This window comes from Cupressus sempervirens, chromosome 7, assembly GCF_028749045.1.
Source record: "Cupressus sempervirens isolate cs-2001-9-10 chromosome 7, ASM2874904v1, whole genome shotgun sequence".
NCBI lineage: Eukaryota > Viridiplantae > Streptophyta > Pinopsida > Cupressales > Cupressaceae > Cupressus > Cupressus sempervirens.
Window position 1 is genome coordinate 417,933,908 of NC_143124.1, and position 20,489 is coordinate 417,954,396.

The following is a 20,489-nucleotide window of genomic DNA, read 5'->3' on the forward strand; positions in this document are numbered from 1 at the left end:
TGATATTTCTAATGTCTTCAATCATGAAGTCAATGCCATCATATACCTCACACAAGCAAGGCCTATCCATGTTAGTGTATCGGACTATGCTCAATTTAAGGCTCGGTGATCTTCAAAAGGTACTCAACACAATCCCACCAAGATTCATCTAGTATCAATCCCCTTATGGCAGCTGCCTTGGCACTATTAGATTGCCTCCATATGCTTTGATTAGCATTGGTTGCCATTCTATACAATGTGTCTTTAACCTTGACAAAATGTCTCAAAACAATAGTTTTGGATGCTGCAAAACGGGTCTCAGCAACCTATTTTAAAATCAAAACAATAATAGATTTAAAATTTGAAAACATAGAAACTTTACTAAAGTGGCTAGATTTCTAAAACATGTTAAAGTTTTAAACAATTCAACTTACCTTCAAGATCTTGAATTTTGAGAATTGTGTGAATATGGCTCGAGTCATATTGTGGTTTGTGACAAACATTTGGATCTCTTGTGCCACTTCATACCAAAAAAATTATCCACTCAACCTTACTGCCAATTTTTGCAAAATAAGGTTGAGTGAGTGCACAACACAAGGTGTCCAAAAAATGTGTTCATACCACTCCTCAACCAAATAAGCTAGCAGCCGTACAATTCTTCGCATTGTCAGTTATTACTTGAACAACATTTTGAGGGCCAACTTGCTTGATAGCTTGGATGAGAATATTTGCAATGAAAGGACCATCCTTTAGCTCTCCTTCACAATCCACAACTTTCAAAAACATTGCACCTCTTGTAGACAGTGCAATAACATTCACCAAAGGATGGTTCCTTGCATCTTTCCATCCATCTGATACTACTGTCACACTTGCTTCGACGCATAAATCCTTGGGAAACATGGCATTCTCTACACAGGCCACCTCATCATCCAATAAGGTGGTGAGCATCTTCTCATAACTAGGGCCCTTGAACCTGTTTGGAGTCTCATTAACTACCCTCACCATGTATTGCCAATATGGTGAGCGAACAACATTAAATGACAATCCATTTGCATAGACGCATCTCGTATGGCTTGATCAGCAACGTATCTAGCTTCATTTTGGAATGATGATTCCAAGGGTCCCATTGCTCTCTTACAATCTATTGTTGATGAGGACAAAAGAATGGATGGCCCTCTGCAAGTGGTTCACTAGGAGTGGTAGTTGAAGACATAGATGATGTTTTTCCTTTCTTTAAAGGCCTACCACTTTCCAACGGATGTGAAGAATTTGCCCTCCCAGTAGCTTCCTCTACTTGCTTTTGTTCTTGAATGTATTTGTTTACGATGTGATTTGGAAGGAAGGTTTAGGTAGCACTCTGTTTACTCTTGGCTTCCTGGTAAAAAATTTGATACCTTTTTGAGGAATAAAGCACAAACGTGCTTTTACTCTACTATACGAGCTACTAAATTCCTCTTTGCAATGGCTACAACACATAACCTCCTCCACCTAGCATTGGTCAAATCATTTGCACATGTTTCCAAAGTGGGGAACATCAGTCGATTTTGGAGTGGGGGTTATTGACAACAGAAGCACTTGCAGCCATGATAGAATCTACTAACAAACAAAACAAGTTACAACAATGAGAAAAGATAACAGCAAGCACTTCAAATAGATAATAGTGAACACTAATAGTTCAAAGACTAATACAGTAATACCTATACACAACAGTAATGGTCTAATAAATAGATAACATTGAACACTAATAGTTCATTGAGGTTTTAGCTATGAAATTCACGTCTTGCTTATTGTTTGTAGAGTGATTGCTTTCTAATTCTATATGTATCAAAAACATGATTATAATAAAATTTAAAAACAATTAAAAAACTAGCAAACTATTAAAATACCTATAGAGGCTCGCAACTTAGCGAATGACTTTTAATACATAAGAAATATGGTTTGGAAGAAGGTTCCACTGATTTGATATATGCTACACCAGCAATTGGACTCCCACAAATTGATCTCTTCTGTGGCAACTAATGCTAGTCGCAAAACATGATAAACTGAAAACCTTGCCTCCACCGAAGAAAAGAAAACTAAACACGCATCCAAACAATTACTAACACTTGAACTATACCATTCATAGCACTTTGATTCTGATAAGCATATCGGTGAAGAAAACGTCCACTGCAAAAAATACCAAATGTAGGATGTAATACGTATTGACAGCGTATTATTAGGTATTTCGCTGCATAAAAGGCCAAAACGGGGATATTTTAGGTTTGTCGCTGCTCAAAAGGCACTTTATTCCAAAGTTGAGAAGTCAACAAAATAATGTGTTTCCCAAATTTGCTATAAATTTAGTTCAAATTCTGTTCGGGCTCTACTAATGTCTAACAAAGTCACTACAAAACCCCCCAAAATCGACTAGGGTCCAAAATAGCGAATTCGCAAGGAATTTTGAAGGCATCAAGTGAATTTGAGCGGACTTCAAAACGACAACAAATCTCAAGGAATCGAATGTCGAATTTGAGGATCTTGGAGCAAATACGACAACTTAATGAAATATGTCGATGTAATTATTTTAATCGAGAAATGGCTTTTGCTAATATTCAATAGCATACACATTATTGCAAAAGAAAATACATCCCACCATTCCTTCATCACTATTGTAGAAACCCTTTCTGTAGGAACACCAAGAAAGAGGCCCAAATATCAACACTAATAATAAACAAAAAGCAAAATCCCTAGGTACCACTCCTTGATCCAAAATCATTGCGATTAAGTGGGTCATTTTCCCTCTATTTTGGGTAGTCCATACATCTGGCTTACAAAAATTTAGGCCTCTTAAACCAGCTATTGGTTGGATTGGAGGAGTAAGCCGTGAAAAGTAAGAAAGGACGAGGAGAGATTGGTCACTTATTCTGGATGAAACATTTTGACCGACCATGTTTTCTTGATGATGTGCATCGTATACCTACATTCATATCACGTAATAACCTAGAAAACACTACTGTTAGAGACAACTCATTTTGAATGGACTCTTTACTTTATAGATCCCATTGCTTCTCCTTTCCCATCGATGCCAATAGTTCCAACAATATGGGTTAAAAGGAGTACCTACTTCCAAGTACATAAACTTCCCTACATGCTTTAAGCCATCAACCATCAAGCTGTGGGAATAGGGACCATCTGGCAGATTCTCTCTCTTAATATTTTATTTTCCAAACGTACCTTGTCTATTCCATTTTGTTTCTTTCAGCCTGGATGGCTTTACCGTTCTTTAGGAATAATTTAAATTCAGCTGATTTGCTTCAAGCTTTGTCCTTCTCTAGGTTCCTCATCTTAAATTTTCTTTATGCCCTACAAATGTCTAGTACATGGCTCAGGATTGAATTTGAACAAAGCTTTATTATTGATGTAAATGGTTTTAAGTTTTCAAGATGAACACTCAGTTTCTCCAAGGGCCAACAATCTGATGGACATCTTATAAACTATAGATTTGACATCTATTCTGTCAAACTCTCATTTAACAAAGCTCCATAAATTGTGTGAACACAAAATGAAGAGGACATCCTCGAATAAACAGGCGTATTCTGCCACATGTTGATGTTTGATAGCTTCTATTGGACAAACATATGTATAATTATATAATTGAGATATAAATACATGAGAGAAATATATATATATATTATTACATTAATTATCTAATTAAGGAATAGACATGTCCCATGAAGGGTCATGTCTATTCATGGCTTCTACTCAATATAAATGTAAGTGATTGTTGTATTTGGAAAACACAGATTGTTGTATTTGGAAAACACATACCACATACAATAGCAGTGCTTAGTACATTTGCAGCGATCCTCAGAAGACGAAACATGGTATCAAAGCACCAAGCTGCAAATGTGAAAAATAGAGAGCAGATAAAACATTACAAACTCATGTCACACCTGCACGGCCATGAGAGGAACTGTTCCACCAAAATTTGCACATGGAATGTGTTGTGAGTTTTTCACACCATCGCCCCAAATTTTTTGGGGACACCCTTTTTCGGTTACCTTGGCAAGTTTTTCGGAGTTCTCCAAAGGTTTTCGATTTGAAATTGTTACACTTGGGACGCCTTCGGGCTAGGAGGGATGTGGTTGGATTTATTTTTCACCCGGTGCGAAACTTGATTTTCCGGAGCATGTAATTTTATCCTTAGGCCAAACAAATTTCAAAAGCAACATTTTTTTTTATGGTTACAACAATATTTGGCAGGATAAAATTGCAAATTTTGGACTTAGATGGATTTTTTTTAAAAATTTGAAATAATTGTATAAGCTTGAGCATTTTCAAAAAATGAATTTGTTCGATTTAGTCATTTTGGAAAATTTTGAATTTTTTGGTGAAAAGAGAATTTTTTTGATAGTGAAATTAAAATTGGAAAATCGATTTTGAAATGCCAGAAAAATGATTTATTTTGGTTAAAATATTAAAATTGCATTGCAAAATTGAAAGTGGATTAAATTGCAAAATCTCATTGAATTGGTTGAAATATTGCCTAGAAGATTTTAAAAATGTTGGAGGAAATTGGTAAATTAGAATTGAAAATTGATTTTGGCTTGCTAAATTCAATTTTAATAATATTTTAATTGCTAAAACATTTTTAAATGAAAATTTTGGCATCTACTAGGCTTTCCTTGTTTTATTTTGCAATCTTTGATCACAACCGGCAATTAAATGGGTTAATTTCACTTTGAGCTAAGTAATTTTAGCATGGCATTTAAATTTGGGCCATTAATAAAGATGCTAATTTAATTTTGTTCTCCTCCAGGGCAAGTCAGCCAGCTTGAAGAGATGGAAAAATTTGGTATAAGAGGGGCTCCCCCCTCTCTCATTCCCTCATTCCACCTTCCTCCTCATGTGTTGGGCGATTTTTTCTTGAAGAGGTGATTTCTAGCCTAGGCGATTTTCTTGTTGGAGTAGATGGAGTAGATTTTCCTTGCTTGGCATTTTTTTTCTTCTTCCAACGTGGCCGAATTTCTGCCCTGGACGATTTTTGGGGCAAATCTGAATTTTCTTGCTCAGGGCGATTTTTGTTAAGACAGATTTCTTCCATTTTCTTGGTAGCAAATTTCAAAATTGGGTGATTTTATTTGGTGAAGAGGCTATGTGATCCAAAGTCTGATATTTTTGGCAAATGTGGGCAATTTGAAGGAAGGCCAAACTCTGATTTTTGCTAGGCATCATTATTTGCAAGGAGGATTGAATTTTCAAAAATCTGATCCAAACTTGAAAAAGGGCCCGATTATTGGTAAAGACAAAATTAAGGTAAAGTTCTGTTCATTTTAGAGGTGAAAATTGGTTTATAGGTGGATTATATTTTCTGTTCTTGCTTGTTTCATTTCCCTTATATTCTTCTTGCATTCATCATCCACCACTTCATCATTCCATTGATAGGCTGAAGTTTGGAGAGATAAGTGTAGATTCTTGGCAAGGCAAAAATAAGCTAGACCACCCTAGGATTGAAGTTGGGAGATATAAGTGTAGTCCATCCTAAGGTAACAAAGAGGCAAAAATAAGTGGTAGTCCCACCCCTAGGTTGGAGATTGATAAGTGTAGAGATAGGACTTGGCGAGGCAAAAATAAGCTAGATTTCATCGATAGAAAGAATGTTGGAGATTATTAAGTGTAGTCCATATCATTTAGAACGAAGGGGCAGAAATAAGTGTTTAGGATGGTAAATGTTAGTGCAAGCAAGAACTCAAAAGGAACGATTACCAAAAAAGACAAGGAAGACATGATGCCTAAGACCACCTTCTTCTTGAAAGTGAGGTGAATAAGTGATACCAATATCAGTACAATGAACATGATGCAGTTAAAGGACAGATTGAAGGAAGGGCAATCCCCCATGACAAAGAAAATCTACAAAAGCGAAATTGTACACGCGGGGGCCTTCCCCCCTACCTTGCCTTGTCCAGAATTGGTAATGGAGTGTGCATCCCGGTTTGATATTGTTACCAAGTCCATCATTTTTTATGAAGGGAAGACAGTGTTAGCCAACATCGGCGAACAAGTGGTCGAAGAAACATTTAATATCCCCCAATACAAAGGCATGACAGTGGTAATGATGGATCAAGCAACCAAGTCATTTCAGGATAATCAGGAGGCTTTCTTCATTCACCTAAAGCAAAATTGGTTACATGAAGGCAAGAAGGGAATCACCAAGTCATCAAAGCTCACTAAGATTTCAAACCAGAGTACGGCAATCTTATTGTGCTTCTCAACCGAATCATGGGCATAGCTCAAGGTATGCAATTCGAGAACTAGATGTACTTCTTTATTGATGAAATTGAAAATGGAAAGAGATGTGATTGGGCTAGGATTATAAGCGAGAATTTAGAATTGCAACTTAGGACCATGCAAAATCAAAAGCAATTCTATATGGGATCCTATCTTTTCTATCCAATTGCGAGATTGTATGAAAATCCTGGACTTAAGGCCTTGGGAGTAATTGGCAATGGGCCGGGGCAATGTTTGGTGCATGAGTGCTATCCACAGCTTCATTTGCACAACACCAAGGATTATAAGATGTTTTATGACGCCTTTTCCATGAAGACGGTAAAGATATTGCAAGGGACACTTACTAAGAGGCTCTCAAAGGAAGCAAAAGCAAAAGTTAAGAAGTATGCAAGTTGGTTCATCCAATTTCCGCAATTTACTTATATTATAGTAGCAGGAAGCACAGTTTGTCCCAAGAGACTTCCAAGGTACCCACTCGACAAGGTAGTTTTGATGGAATTGGCTAGGCAACTTGAGCATTATGACAAAATGATGAAACTTAAAGGTGAGATAGGGATTATCTTCTTATTTGGAATTGGCAATGATAGTTGCCCCAATCCTATCGCCTTTGCAGCTGCGGAGAAAGAATTAGAATGGTATCATCTAGGATGGTATACAGCAAGGCAAGGATTTGATCCTAATGGTCTTATCAAGGCATCTCATAGAAATACATTTAAACATGTTCCTACTATAGAAGATTTTTGGGCCAATGCCCAGGATGACTTTCATGTGAAAAAGCTAGCTTTCTCAAGATTGTCAGTGAACATGATGAGAGCAATCAGATGGAGAGGCCTTGATGTTCCCGATCAACTAGAAGATGATGAAAATGCGCTAAGAGAAGATTATGAAACAGTGGATGGAACGGAGTTGAATCTAGTGGATTGGGATAATCATTAGGATCCTTCCTTAGAGGGAGTTACAAGGACAGTGGATTTGCACACCGAGTCGTGGTACAATGAAAAGTTAAGGAAATTACAAAGCCAGAGGGTACACCTTACTTATGAGAAGATGAAACCAAAGGAAGGTCCAGCAGAATCAGTCGGACAGAAAGGTGAGGGCAATAGCCAACAGCAAAGAACAGTTAAGAACAAGAAGAGAAGTTTGGAGGTTGAGAAAAGTAAAAAACATCAGGAACCTCCAGCAAAGAAACAGAATGTAGCACTGTCAAGAGAGAGCATAATTAAGGCTAGAAGAAAAGAAGATAATACAAGTGGACAAAGGGCCACGGTAGAGGTGAGCTCTAATTCAGAATTAAGTGGTTATAGTGACAGCACCGAGTACTCTCCTCTCTCAGAGAATCAACATGGAGATGACATGGCAGTTACTAGTGAACAAGAGGATAGCCAATTGATATTGAAAAAACGAGCCAGGCACCCGAGGCCGTTGGCGATGCTTTGCTAATCGAACCAAATCCAGATTTGGGGAGATGCACTGCACCACTATGGTTAAGGCAAATGCTTATGCCAAGAGGCGAGGTAGTGACTGCCCAAACAATTGAAGATAGCCAAGGATTACTGGAAAAGGGTGATAGCGAGAACCAAAAACAAATTGCAAAAACCATAGCAAAGGTAATCAAGAGTGACAATGGTCACCAAAAAGTTCAGATTGCTATACCAACGATTACCAAGGCATTGGATGAAATTGTAGCTCAGGAATATGACATAGTTGAGCATAACTTGGAAAGAATCACAGATGACATGGAATGTGAGGAGATCTAGGAAGGAATGGTTTCAATCAGAGAAAGGTTGAGGAAGGAAAACAAAAGGATTGTAAAGTTGGAAGACGAAAACAGGTATTGGAAAGATTGACAGCCTATCCAACAGTTGCATCAGGCAGCCCTTCCTCAAGACAGTGGGAGCAACATAGAAGAGATATAGGCTTAACTGCATGAAATCAAGGATTGGATCCATGATACAATCCAAGATGGGAGAAATTTCTTGCCTTTCTTTGTCTTGAAATTCAGGTCATTAGTGGTTATTAGATGTTACATCCCAAATTTTGCCCTAATTTTTAATTTGATCATAACTGTTGGTTTGATGAATTATTTCTTTTCCTGATCATGTGAAACGAGTTAGTTAATTACATACGTTGTATCAATTGTTAACAGATTATTTCTCTTCTTGATCATGTGAAACAAGTTAATTATATACAGTGTACCAACTGATAACGAATTATTTCTTTCATGATCATGTGAAATGAGTTAGTAGTTATAGACATTGATGAAATAACCAATAACCTATAATTGTTATTAGATGATTAGTAGTTGTTTGATTTGAATTAATGATCAATATATTTTTTAATTAATGTGTTGGCAAGAATGTTTTGCTTGGGTGATTGCAAGAGAAGACTGAAGAGAGGGGAAGCATTGCTAAACGGTATCATTGGAATAGGATGATCGTTTAGTTCAGTCATCGGGATAGGCAGGTATGACCTAGGACTCCCTTGGAAAGGATATGAAGACTTGACTATAGATTACATTATAGGACCGCATGAGCTATTTGGAAAACAATGTAATAAAAACATAAAATAATCTAAATTAAAATATAATTCGTACCTTTAGAGAATTAATTATTTTATCATTATAATAAACACTTAAATACAAACACAAATATAAAAATGAAATGGCACCAATAAATTATAATTATATAATCTAATGATGTCATCTCATCAATATATATATATGTAAATGTATATAAGACCATATAATAATAAAATAAAAGATTAAATCTCTTCATTTTCTCCTCATTTCTTCCCGCTTTAATTCTTTTCAAAAATCGAAATTCTTATTGCATTCAAATAGTCATCTTGAAAACGGATGGAAGCCAAGGAGTCTCGGCTAAGTTATTTAGGAGCCATGATCAAATTAGGCAGAGATACTTCTTCCATCTCTTGTTCTCTCCAAACCTATACATCTGTGTTTGAACTCTCTCTCAGCCAAATACCCTTTCTTTCTTACACCCCGAATCCCTGTGGTGCATCCAATACATTTATCCCTGTCGATATTCCAATTATATCAGTGCTGATGAATTGAAGACAGAATTAGCCTCAGATTTGCGGGAGGACTAGATGCAAACGAATCTCAAGTCATGAGTCTGATAATGTTATTTCTTGTTTTGTATTTCATGATAAACCAACTTGGAATGGTATTTTTAATGGCAAGATTAAATACATAGAAGCAGTGCAAAAGATAAATCGATCTCACTGAATTCAATACCCAACTCAGCCGATACAAAAAGATAGATAGAGAATAATTTGCATATGATTTTCCAATTTTTTTCTCTTTTTGGTTTGATATCCACCCACAGCCAGCTAAGCATGTTAAGTAGAGATCAATCCATAGTGCTAGTTGTTTGTAATCTGAGGTGTATATCAAATCAATCACCAAGTTTTTCCTGAGCTCACTTTATTTGTAAATCATTTGGAAGTTGTAATAAACTTGATTGTTTATATGAAATCACATCATTACACATGCTTTAATAAATTACCAAGCATATTCAGAACACTTTGACACCGAGGAATTCACTTGGCAAAGAAGCCATAAAAATGGTGAAGAGGTGTAAAACCAAAATCAGAATCATATAGACACCGAAGAATTCACCCGACAGGGAAGCCAATGAATGGTGAAGAGGTGTAAATAAACCTGCAAATACAATAATGAAATCAGATTGGAGTAATAAATAAATAATAGCTCATGCATGCCCTGGTAATGGAATCTATTGTCAAGTCGAGTGGTGGAGATCGGGTTCACGAACCCAACTAAAGTCCTTGGCCAAGGTAGTTATAGGCATATGTGCCAATCATGAGATCTTTTTGTTTGTCCATAGACATCACTTATATAGGTATAACTGATAGAGCACTCAAACCACTGGGTAGCTCGGATGGCTGGACTTAAGAACATCCCAAGCCTGATCGCAAGGTAAGGAGGGTCGTTCTATTAAATTAGGATGTGTGGGGGTAAGTATGGTCCGAAGTTGGGAGGTTAAGCCTATATGAATGCTTCTCCTCTCACCAATCTCGAGGCTTGAACATGATGAAGGGATTCTTCCATTATATCTGTAAGTTTTCTTTTTGCACTTTTACCTTTTAATCTATAGAAGAATAAATAGATAGTTTAGTTTTTTAGTAGCATAAATTAAATGAATTATATTAGTTGATATAGAAGATAGTCGTTACTTTATTTTCAGCTGAACATGTTATCAGTTAGTAATGGTTAAAATGTTAACAATGTATTCATTTATTTATTTTGTTATATCAACTGAAAAGAATTACAGTTAAAATAGAAAACAGTTACTTTATCCTAGTTAAATTTAGTTAGTGGAAGTCATTGTCATGTGAAATGGAATCAATTACTTATTAAATTAGATTATTAGGTGTTTTAAATTGGTTATGAAAATTCGTTTGTTACATTAGAGACAAATTATGAACATTTGAAGGCGAATGGAAGGATTTCCTTCCAGTCAAGGACTTAGCCATTCTCAGGCTACAGGCATTCATTGAGCAAACGGAGAAATATTTGGAAATAGCCAAGTTGATAAATGAGGGAGGATTGAGTACGGTGGAGTCTTGGTTTGTTGCCTTGACTATCAGATTGAGAATACTTGAAGAGGTACAGAACAAGATTGCACAACACAGCCCAGGTGTTGACACTTCCATTTCAACCATGACGAGCGATGTTTGGGCTGCGCTTGATTTTGAAGATATCAAAGAGAAGAACGTCAATGAGACAGAATTTGGATCAAGATTGGATGAGTTGGGGAAGGTTGCCATCAAGAAGAAACATTTGGGCACCCTTGCCTCCCTCAATGCCTTTATCGGATATGCAAAAGAATATGAGAAGGATCATGAGAAAACATTGCAAGCAGCAAGCAACATGATGAATTCAGCTGAGCTAGCACACGCTTTGCCCTCCCATGAAGGAAGTCAATGAAAAATTAGCCAAGTTCATTGCTTTGGCTAAAAAGATGAAAGAAAAGGGTGGAACTATATTAGAAGATCATTTGATGTAAGCCCAAGTGGCAAATTCTCCTCCTTCCTGGGTAAGATAGGTGTCTGATTCTGATTGGCTAACATTTTGGTGCCTTGTCATTGGTTGCCACTTTTTCTTTTTTTCATTGGTCCATTGATGAGGTGGCATCTTCTCATTGGCCGATGGGGTGGCAACCCTAATTAGGGTTTCTAGGATCCAATCTGGATTGTTGGTTTTACCTCTTAATCTCTACCGTCAGTTGTAATTTTGGCCTCTATAAGGCCATTTGCTCTCATTTGTAAAGGGTCGGAGAAAATTGTTGCTAAGATAATACCAAAATTGTCTCTCTTTATGATTGTTGTGACTTGCATGGTGATTAAGAACATTTGGTGTTATTGCATGGTTTCTACTTTCAATAGTTAGAATTAGATTTCCTTTGAAGTTGTTAAAGTAGATTCCAAGTGGATTCCACTTCAAGAAAGTGAGAGTAAGAGTAGATGGATGGTTGCATGGTGATATTAGTGGACGTTTGATAGGGATTATAACTAGCCCACTAGCATCCTAGCGGCTTGTTAGGAAGCCTTGTGTGGTAAACTAGTCATTTTCCCTTGAATCATTGCATCTATGGAGGTAGAGCCGCTAGTTAGCTTTCATTAGATTCGATCCCCGTCCATTTGCTAATCTTTCCATTCATAAGAGTAGGAGTAGAGCAGTGAGTACTTTAGTATTTGGAGCTTTGAGGAAATAAGGAGAAGCATCATTGCTAGACACACCCCCATCATCACCACCATCAACATTATCTGGCACTCGTATATTTTACAAACCCATCATCATTACCATCATCCCAAAACCTAAGTTATCCTTGAATGAACAACGTAAGGCCGCCTACGTGATTACCAACAAATCACATCAATATAACTGAGTTAGTATCCACAGGTGTAAGGAACATTGGAATTTTTCTCATGTCTTCATGAGTATTAACTTTTCAAGAGAGGAATTGAGTATTTGATATCCCATATCAAGTGTTCAATTGCTATATGTTATGTAGTGGTACAAAACTGACATCAACAGAATGCTCTGAAAGGCATAGTCACAATGGAACTACATAGAGTGTTCGGCCAAATGCTAAACTGGTAGAAGTCACTACTATTCATTCATCCAATCAAATTCCCCACTTCTCATCTTGATGCAAGAAGAGTTAAACAAGATTTTGACAATAAGACCGAATGAGAGTTCTTAACAAAAGAGAAACAGACAGATGAAAAGTTCTACGAGCTTTCCAAGTACTTCGAAAGCGGCAACAAACAAAGAAGGTAAAAGGAGAAAGCATATCGGGTTAAGAGCCCAATATTATTTATAACACCTAATAAAAGGCAGAAAAATAAAATGGAGAAGACCAATGTTTGCCAATATCAATAAGCACTTGTAGCAGGCGATACAATTTCATACTTTGACTTGGAAATGGTGAACATACTGCATTGTCTTGCAACGTACATCAACACACAACTGACAGGAAATCGCATTTTAGGTTGGCATTTTTAAGTAATGTTCATAATTTTGCAAATCAAAAAAGATTGAGGATAGGTGCACTCAATACAGCAATTCTTGCTACAGATGTGTTGATTTTTGGTCTTCTTTACTGAGTATCTTTGGTAATGAATGTATGTATAAGTATACTTAGATCCGTGAAAATCTCGACAGAATAGGCCAAATTCACAAGTATAGACATTCGTCTTATTTGGCTTTGGAAAGAGGAACTGTCAGATGATCTATTATTGTCTGGCATTGAATGTTGCTCAAAAGCCTATATTTAGATGAGGAGGTTTGTTGTTCAGGATAGATGGTCATGAGGATGGATGAAGTTGGAGGGCTTCTCACTATAGCATGAGAGTTCTTGATAGGTTGATTTCCTCTCACTGATTCTGAAGTTTATGAAAATGGTCGAATCCATTAGGGCTTTACTCTTCTCTACAAAGTCAAAAGTTCTTAGGCAAGAGCGGCCAATTTAGTTCTACTTTTGGAGGGTGTTAGAACTGTTAAAGAGTAGACAGCACAGAATGATTTTGAGTGTGTTGGATAATGAAAGACACAAGTCTTGCACTCGCTATTCTTTCATCGTCCAAGTACATAAGAGTCACACAACACTTCATGGATGGATTTGACCAATGGCAAGGGACGTAGACCAAATACATAGTTCTTGTGAGCTAAGGTAAGTATACATATGTATTATTTTGTTCTTATGAGCTCATTTCAATATGTTGAATATGAATTATTTTGAGTGATATAGACCAATGTGAATATATATTAAAGCTTCTTCTATATTATTAAGTCATTGAGTGTATGTGTGTGTGTATATATATATATAATATATATGGTGATTATAAATGAAGTCAAATATATTTTCTAAATAATTTGTAAAGAATATAAAGGAAATTGGCCACTATAGATTATTATATGTGGCATTAATAAGAAAACAACATGTTGAAAATATAAGTTTAAGTTAGTTCTATATTATATTGAAATGATCTTATTATGCAAAACTATTATCCTTTGGGTATTATAATAGTTTCCTTCTTATTTCTATACAGCCTATATGCCTTGATATTTTCCTGGGAGAATGTTCTTGTAGGAAAAAGAGGGAGATTGACATTCAGAGGGAGGGTGACATTTCATGCAACCTTGAAAGAGAGGGAGCTAATAAAGGATATGATTCAGTCAAGCTTCAATAATCACAATCATATTGATTCATAGGGAATCAAAAAATTGTAGCAGACAAGAGCACTGTGATTTATGAATATACCTCGTGACTATGTGATTTTCATGGGCCTACCCCTTATGTACATTATGAGGAAGTCACGACTTCCAAATGATGTCACTTGTAGCAGCAGAAGTTACTGTAAGGTGACGATCATACAATAACTTGTATTATGAGATCAAACAAATTGAGTATAAGGTGAATGTCTTGCATCTCAACATTCTGGGAGGTCATTCCTCAAAGAGTACTTGGTGAATATCATTAATATTTTGGGAGGCCAATACTCTTGATATCAGATGTGATATCAAACCAAATGTGATATCAAACCTTATTTTGAGTACTTGGTGGATATCAGTGATATTTTGGGAGGCCAATACTCTTGATATCAGATGTGATATCAAACATTTTTTAGTAATTGGTGAATGTCTGTATTCTGGGAGACCAATACTCATGATATCAGATGTGATGTCAAACCTTATTAAATATTTGGTGAATATCATATGTTGATATTTAGGGAGACCAATACTCTTGATATCAAATGTGATATCAAAATGATGGATATCTTCTGATCAAAGATATCCTTAATCTTGCTAACTTGATATTACTTTTAAGTAATACGTGTTTATCCTCCCTAGCTAAGAGGGAGTGTTGATGTTTGATAGTTTATGTTGGATAAACATATATATAATTATATAATTGAAATATAAAGATATAAGAGAAATTTATATATATATATATATGATTAAATATATGATTATATTAATTATCTGATTAACGAATAGACATGAGTATAAGGTGAATGTCTTGCATCTCAGCATTCTGGGAGGTCATTCCTCAAAGAGTACTTGGTAAATATCATTAATATTCTAGCAAGCCAATACTCTTGATATCAGATGTGATGTTGACATTATTTTGAGTACTTGGTGGATATTAGTGATATTTTGGGAGGCCAATACTCTTGATATCAGATGTGATATCAAACATTTTTTAGTAATTGGTGAATGTCTGTAATCTGGGAGACCAATACTCATGATATCAAATGTGATGTCAAACCTTATTAAGTATTTGGTGAATATCATATGTTGATATTCTAGGAGACCAATACTCTTGATATCAAATGTGATATCAAAATGATGGATATCTTCTGATCAAAGATATCCTTAATCTTGCTAACTTGATATTACTTTTAAGTAATACGTGTTCATCCTCCCTCGCTAAGAGGAAGTGTTGATGTTTGATAGCTTCTATCGGATAAACATATATATAATTATATAATTGAAATATAAATACATAAGAGAAATATATATATATATATATATATATATGATTAAATATATGATTATATTAATTATCTGATTAAATATATGATTTTATAAATTATCTGATTAACGAATAGACATGTCCAATGAAGGGACATGTCTATTCATGACTTCTACTTAATATATATGTAAGTCATTGTTGCATTTGGAAAACACATACCACATACAATGGTAGTGCTCAGTACATTTGTAGTGATCCTCATAAAACCAATACCACAAATGAATCCAACCACTCAGATGCAGAATTAAAAACATGTATTGGTAGTGAAGGAATATCTGGACAACATTAGAACTCTGTAAAGGATATTCGCAAAAGTTAAGGATTCAGGAATGATTCTCAAATATATTCCAAGATAATCCAATTTAGAAATATATATATTTTACATTCAATATATAGTTAAACAAGCTGGGAGAATTATTATAAGTTGGATTGTTTGTTGCAGTAAATGAGAGCAATAGATGAAAAAATTAAAATCAATTTCTCCCTATAAAGAGGAAAGTACCTCGTCATAAGTTTTACCAGCAAGGAAGAAGAGAAAAGGTATTCGTTAGTGTCCCATAATAATTAAACAAGGATGGATTATTGGTAGATATCCAGTTAGTTTTACCCAAAGTAACAAGAATCGGAATCGGATTGGAATTGGCAAGGCCGAATCAAATCGTGAATCGGCCATGAATCGGAATCGAATCGGCCATGAATCGGAAAATTTAAAAAACCCTTGAAATTTAGTGAGTAACTTATTTCATAAACCCTTTATCGCTGATTCGATTCACCGATTCACAAAAAATCGTTTGGCTTGAATTGAATCGCCGAATCGCGTGAATCGCATGAATCGCCGTGATTCTTGGAACTATGGTTTTACCCAATGCAAGATCCACCAAAAACTGATGGACCAGATCACCTCAACCATTGGATTGGAAGGATGAAAAAAATTATTTTAACAGGCGCTTGTTTTAGAATTGCCCAAGTCCCAGATCTTAGCCATATATAGTGAATCCCAGTATTGGTTACGATTGAGACCTAGAATTGCCATTCCAAAACTGATGTCAGAAACAATACACGCTATAGATTAATCTTGGCTTTTTGAATCAATACAGTATCTCACAGAATTGCCTCATGTAAAACATAAATGCCAAAAGAAATACAAGAAGAATTGTGACACATAAATACCAAAAAAATATCAGAATGTGAATGTCTTTCACAAAGCAAGAGTATTTTAAAGATCAAAAAAATAAACATCAACAAGAGTTTGGATGATCACATAAACGTTTAAGACAAATGCATATAGGTTTAACAGAACTGAACAGATAGAGGCGGGATGGAGAAAACAAAAGGGACAAAAGACACTAAGAAAATAAAGGTGAAATAGTGAACAGTACATGAAAGAAGAGTGTTGACTGAGACTACAAGGTGGAAAAAAAATTCATAATATAATCGATAGGAAGACCATATGCTATGGCCAGTTCCAATCAAAGAAATAAAGACATATTTCTGACTTATAGGTTGTTTCCTATTAATAGAAATTGACTTTTAGGCTTACGCAACTCAAAAGAATAGTTTGACAGACAAAATTTCATTCCAAAATGCATATTGTCTGTAGTTTACAGGTATTGATAACAACTAAACATTGCAGGTGATATGGAATAAAGGTAAGAGACTGAAACAATCGAATGAATGGACTTCATTTCATGAACTTATTTGCATTTAGGTATCACTTTGTAATTAGAAAATAGTGTCAAAATAGTAATAGAAAATTACAGATTGCCCTATCATGAGTTTAGACAATTCCTAGTTCATCAACTTGTGCAATAATCTAGTTCTATTTCCCAAAAACTGAAAAGAAAATCCCATGAAGAAATAATTTTAGCATTTTATCTTAATGTGAAGCGTATTAATCATAGCCATTATCAGATAATTCAGAAAAATATAAAGCTGAAAACATACTATAATTTAAATAGGAAATACCAAAAACTGAAGATTGCATAGAAGACTTACCCAGACTGGTTAGTAGTGAAATAAGTCTTTTTGCCAAATACTGGGGGCTCCTGCATAAATTGAAATGGCTCTTTCAGAACTTATCTCAAGAAAAATATCTTCATATCATCGAAAGGATACTCTTTTATATCTGGATTTAAGCCATAGGATCATCAGTAAAAGTGCAACATCTGGATATGTAATTAGTTCAAGCTATTTCTTACTTTTTGAGGGAAAGAATAAGAGCATGCTACAGTGAGACCACAATAATAATCTACAAGAATGGATCAACAGAAAGCATGAAAATCAATTCTATTCAGAAAAATTACTTCAACACATATCATTGTCATGCCAAGACTATCTTGAAGTGGATGAATAAGCATATTTTAATCCCATAGATATAATAGAAGAGATTAAAACTATGCAATCATAAATGGAACCGTACCTCGTATTCTTCAAATTCATGGCCTTCAATCATCACAACACTACGTTCAGCACTTGGGGGAGGGCAGAGCAAGTCTTGAGCTTCTTCCCATGTTAGCTTCAGCTCTAATGAATCTTCATTATCTATTCGTAATCGTTTGCTTTTTGAACCAAGGGTATAGCTTTTCCTTTTATCTGGTAACAACAAAGATTGAAAATTTGGGTTTTCTTTTGGTTTGTGTTCTCTATTAATTTTGTATGGACTAAATCCTGTATCAGGGACATTGAACTGCCCTGCAAATGCATTCATATTTGCTTCTGTGTCTCCCTTTATAGAATGTAAGGGAAACCCTGAAAAGTTTTCAAGGGCAGACACATTCTCAATACTTCCATTGGTTAGTCCTGCACCAGGTGAGGTCCCATTGCCCGTTATAGATGGTTGAGCTTCCTGGAAGTGAGCATAAAATAGCAAAGTAATGAATATGATAAATCAATAGCATAATATATCCACATGATATCTCAGACCAGACACCAACCATATTCCAAACAATGTTGTGACTAGCTATTCTTTTTGATTGCGTAACTATCACCTAGCCTATTTTGGACAAGTAAGTCATGTCTCATATGTAACATATTTAACACCAGATGGTGGATACATTTTGAATAGGTTGCAAAGCACCAAATAAATTAGAAGGCCTATTCTCTAAAGTAAAAGAAAATATTGGCACATCTCATTGCAAGAGATATTGCGCGTAGAAATTAACAATCCAAGAACTCTATATCAGCATAATTAGTTTATAATGGTGAACCTGGGGAGATGCAGAATTTGATGCCTTCCTGAAGCCCATAACAAGCTTTCCTTCAGGATCAATTCGACTGAATGTCACTGGATATCAATCACAAACATGATATTTAGAATCCCAATATGCATGTAAAATATACAATACATGTCAGACTAACCTAAGAAACCTGAAATTCTCAATTATTCTTTTGCAACCATAGGTATAGAGAATAAATAATAATAATAAAATGACTTTGTCAAAGAAATAGGGACAGGATTGTAATGTAATGCTAAAAAATTACATATTGATTAACTGTGCAGAATAGAGATAAAAATTTTGGAAGCTCAAAGCCCCTTACAATTAACTTCAGGTAGTGCAGTTGATGTTACCTCCAACTATTCCAATGTTAATTGCAAATCCCGTGAATATGTCCATAAGATTGGAGTAGAAGACAACCTGGGACATAAGATTGGTGTAGAAGACAACCTGCCCTTGGAGAAAAGGCAGGGAAACTATTGTAACATCACTTATAAAATTGACCTAACTAGAAAGCGGAATGGGAAGAAACTTCAAGAGCTTCATCCATTTTACACTTAATTTTAGGTGGTTCAGTAAGTGTATATCCAACTTCCTTGATGTTGACTGTCAGGCGCAAGATTACATAAATGAGAATGGTCCCGAAAATAGAAAAGAGGCAGCCACTATGTTGTATTGGACAAGAAATTACTTGTTCTGATGCAGTGACCTTTATTTATGTTGATACTGTAAATGTATTGGTAAACTTTATATCAGACTGTGATATTACCCCTTTAGATCACTGATCTATTGTATATTGTTTGCAAATGGATGCAATTCAGAATGTAGATGCATTGAAAAGATATTCAGAATTGAGAGATAAGTGTCGATGATTTTATTACTGGTGTAAGTCTGAAGTACGATTTGCAGAGAAAGAACTATTTATGTTTTCAATGGTTCTTATCTCTTGAGGTTTGTCAATATATATAGCCCTGCCGATGGCCATACAAAGGGCAGTCATGTCTGTTCGGTCTGAAGAGACACAATGATTAATTTATGATTGTTTCCAAAAGCCCTGATCCTAATCGAGTGATTATAACTTACCAATTAAACATTAAAACACTGATCTTAATTAGGTGTTGTTTGGATAAACATATCATCACTGATCTGCACTAAACAATGATCATACACTCGATCACTGCTTGATCAATTTGGCAAGGTAATAATACTTGATTTCAAGAGATAATGTACAGATATCATACTTAGCATGTTGTGTGCAGTCAGGTTGAATTCGCTGATGGTAAGGATAATAATTATTTTCATATATGTGTGTGTGTATGCATGTATATCAGTTCACATGGTGAACTTGTATACATGCATGCACACACAGTTATCAAGTTAATACTTCCATACTGGCTGATGCTACCATATCTTTAACACTCCCTCTTAGCTAAAGAAGATTACTAAGTATGAATTGGTTTAAACATCACCTAACTTGTGATATCAAGGAGTACATCAAGTTACGTGACATTTGTATATACTAGTTATGGTATGTCCACTAACATCAGGTCACATGATGTCTACCATAAAATATCATGGCTTGTTCACGGATATTACTTCACATAATATCCACCATAATTATCACATAAATAGCATATTGATACACAAACGATATCAAGTCAGCATGATATCAACAAGTCCAAGAGATTTTAACTATCAAGACATTTCCATGAATATCAAGTCAGCATCATAGTCGTCATGATAGTGAACATTCTAAAGTCGTCACCTTACAATGTTGTATACAAGTGTATATTATCAAAAAGATCGTCACCTTTCAATAATGTACATAGGAGCCCATAAAGTCATAGTCATACATATGACAAAAGATTTTACACATTAAACATCTTTTAAGTATATATATATATATATATATATATATAAGCACAAATAGAACAAATTTTGAGATTTA

General features: G+C 35.3%; 1 protein-coding gene across 2 annotated transcripts in view; it reads right to left on the bottom strand.

Annotated features, from left to right (window-relative positions):
* Positions 1 to 20,489, bottom strand: part of LOC149547322 (B3 domain-containing transcription repressor VAL2-like) — an 84,435-nt gene that overhangs the window by 22,438 nt on the left and 41,508 nt on the right. For both annotated transcript variants that reach the window (XM_089791601.1, XM_089791599.1), the window contains exons 8-10: positions 18,533 to 18,609; positions 17,746 to 18,171; positions 17,322 to 17,371 (exon numbers count right to left, since the gene is read on the bottom strand). In XM_089791601.1, coding sequence (XP_089647727.1) covers positions 17,322 to 17,371; positions 17,746 to 18,171; positions 18,533 to 18,609 — 553 coding nt within the window. The remainder of the gene's footprint in view (positions 1 to 17,321; positions 17,372 to 17,745; positions 18,172 to 18,532; positions 18,610 to 20,489) is intronic.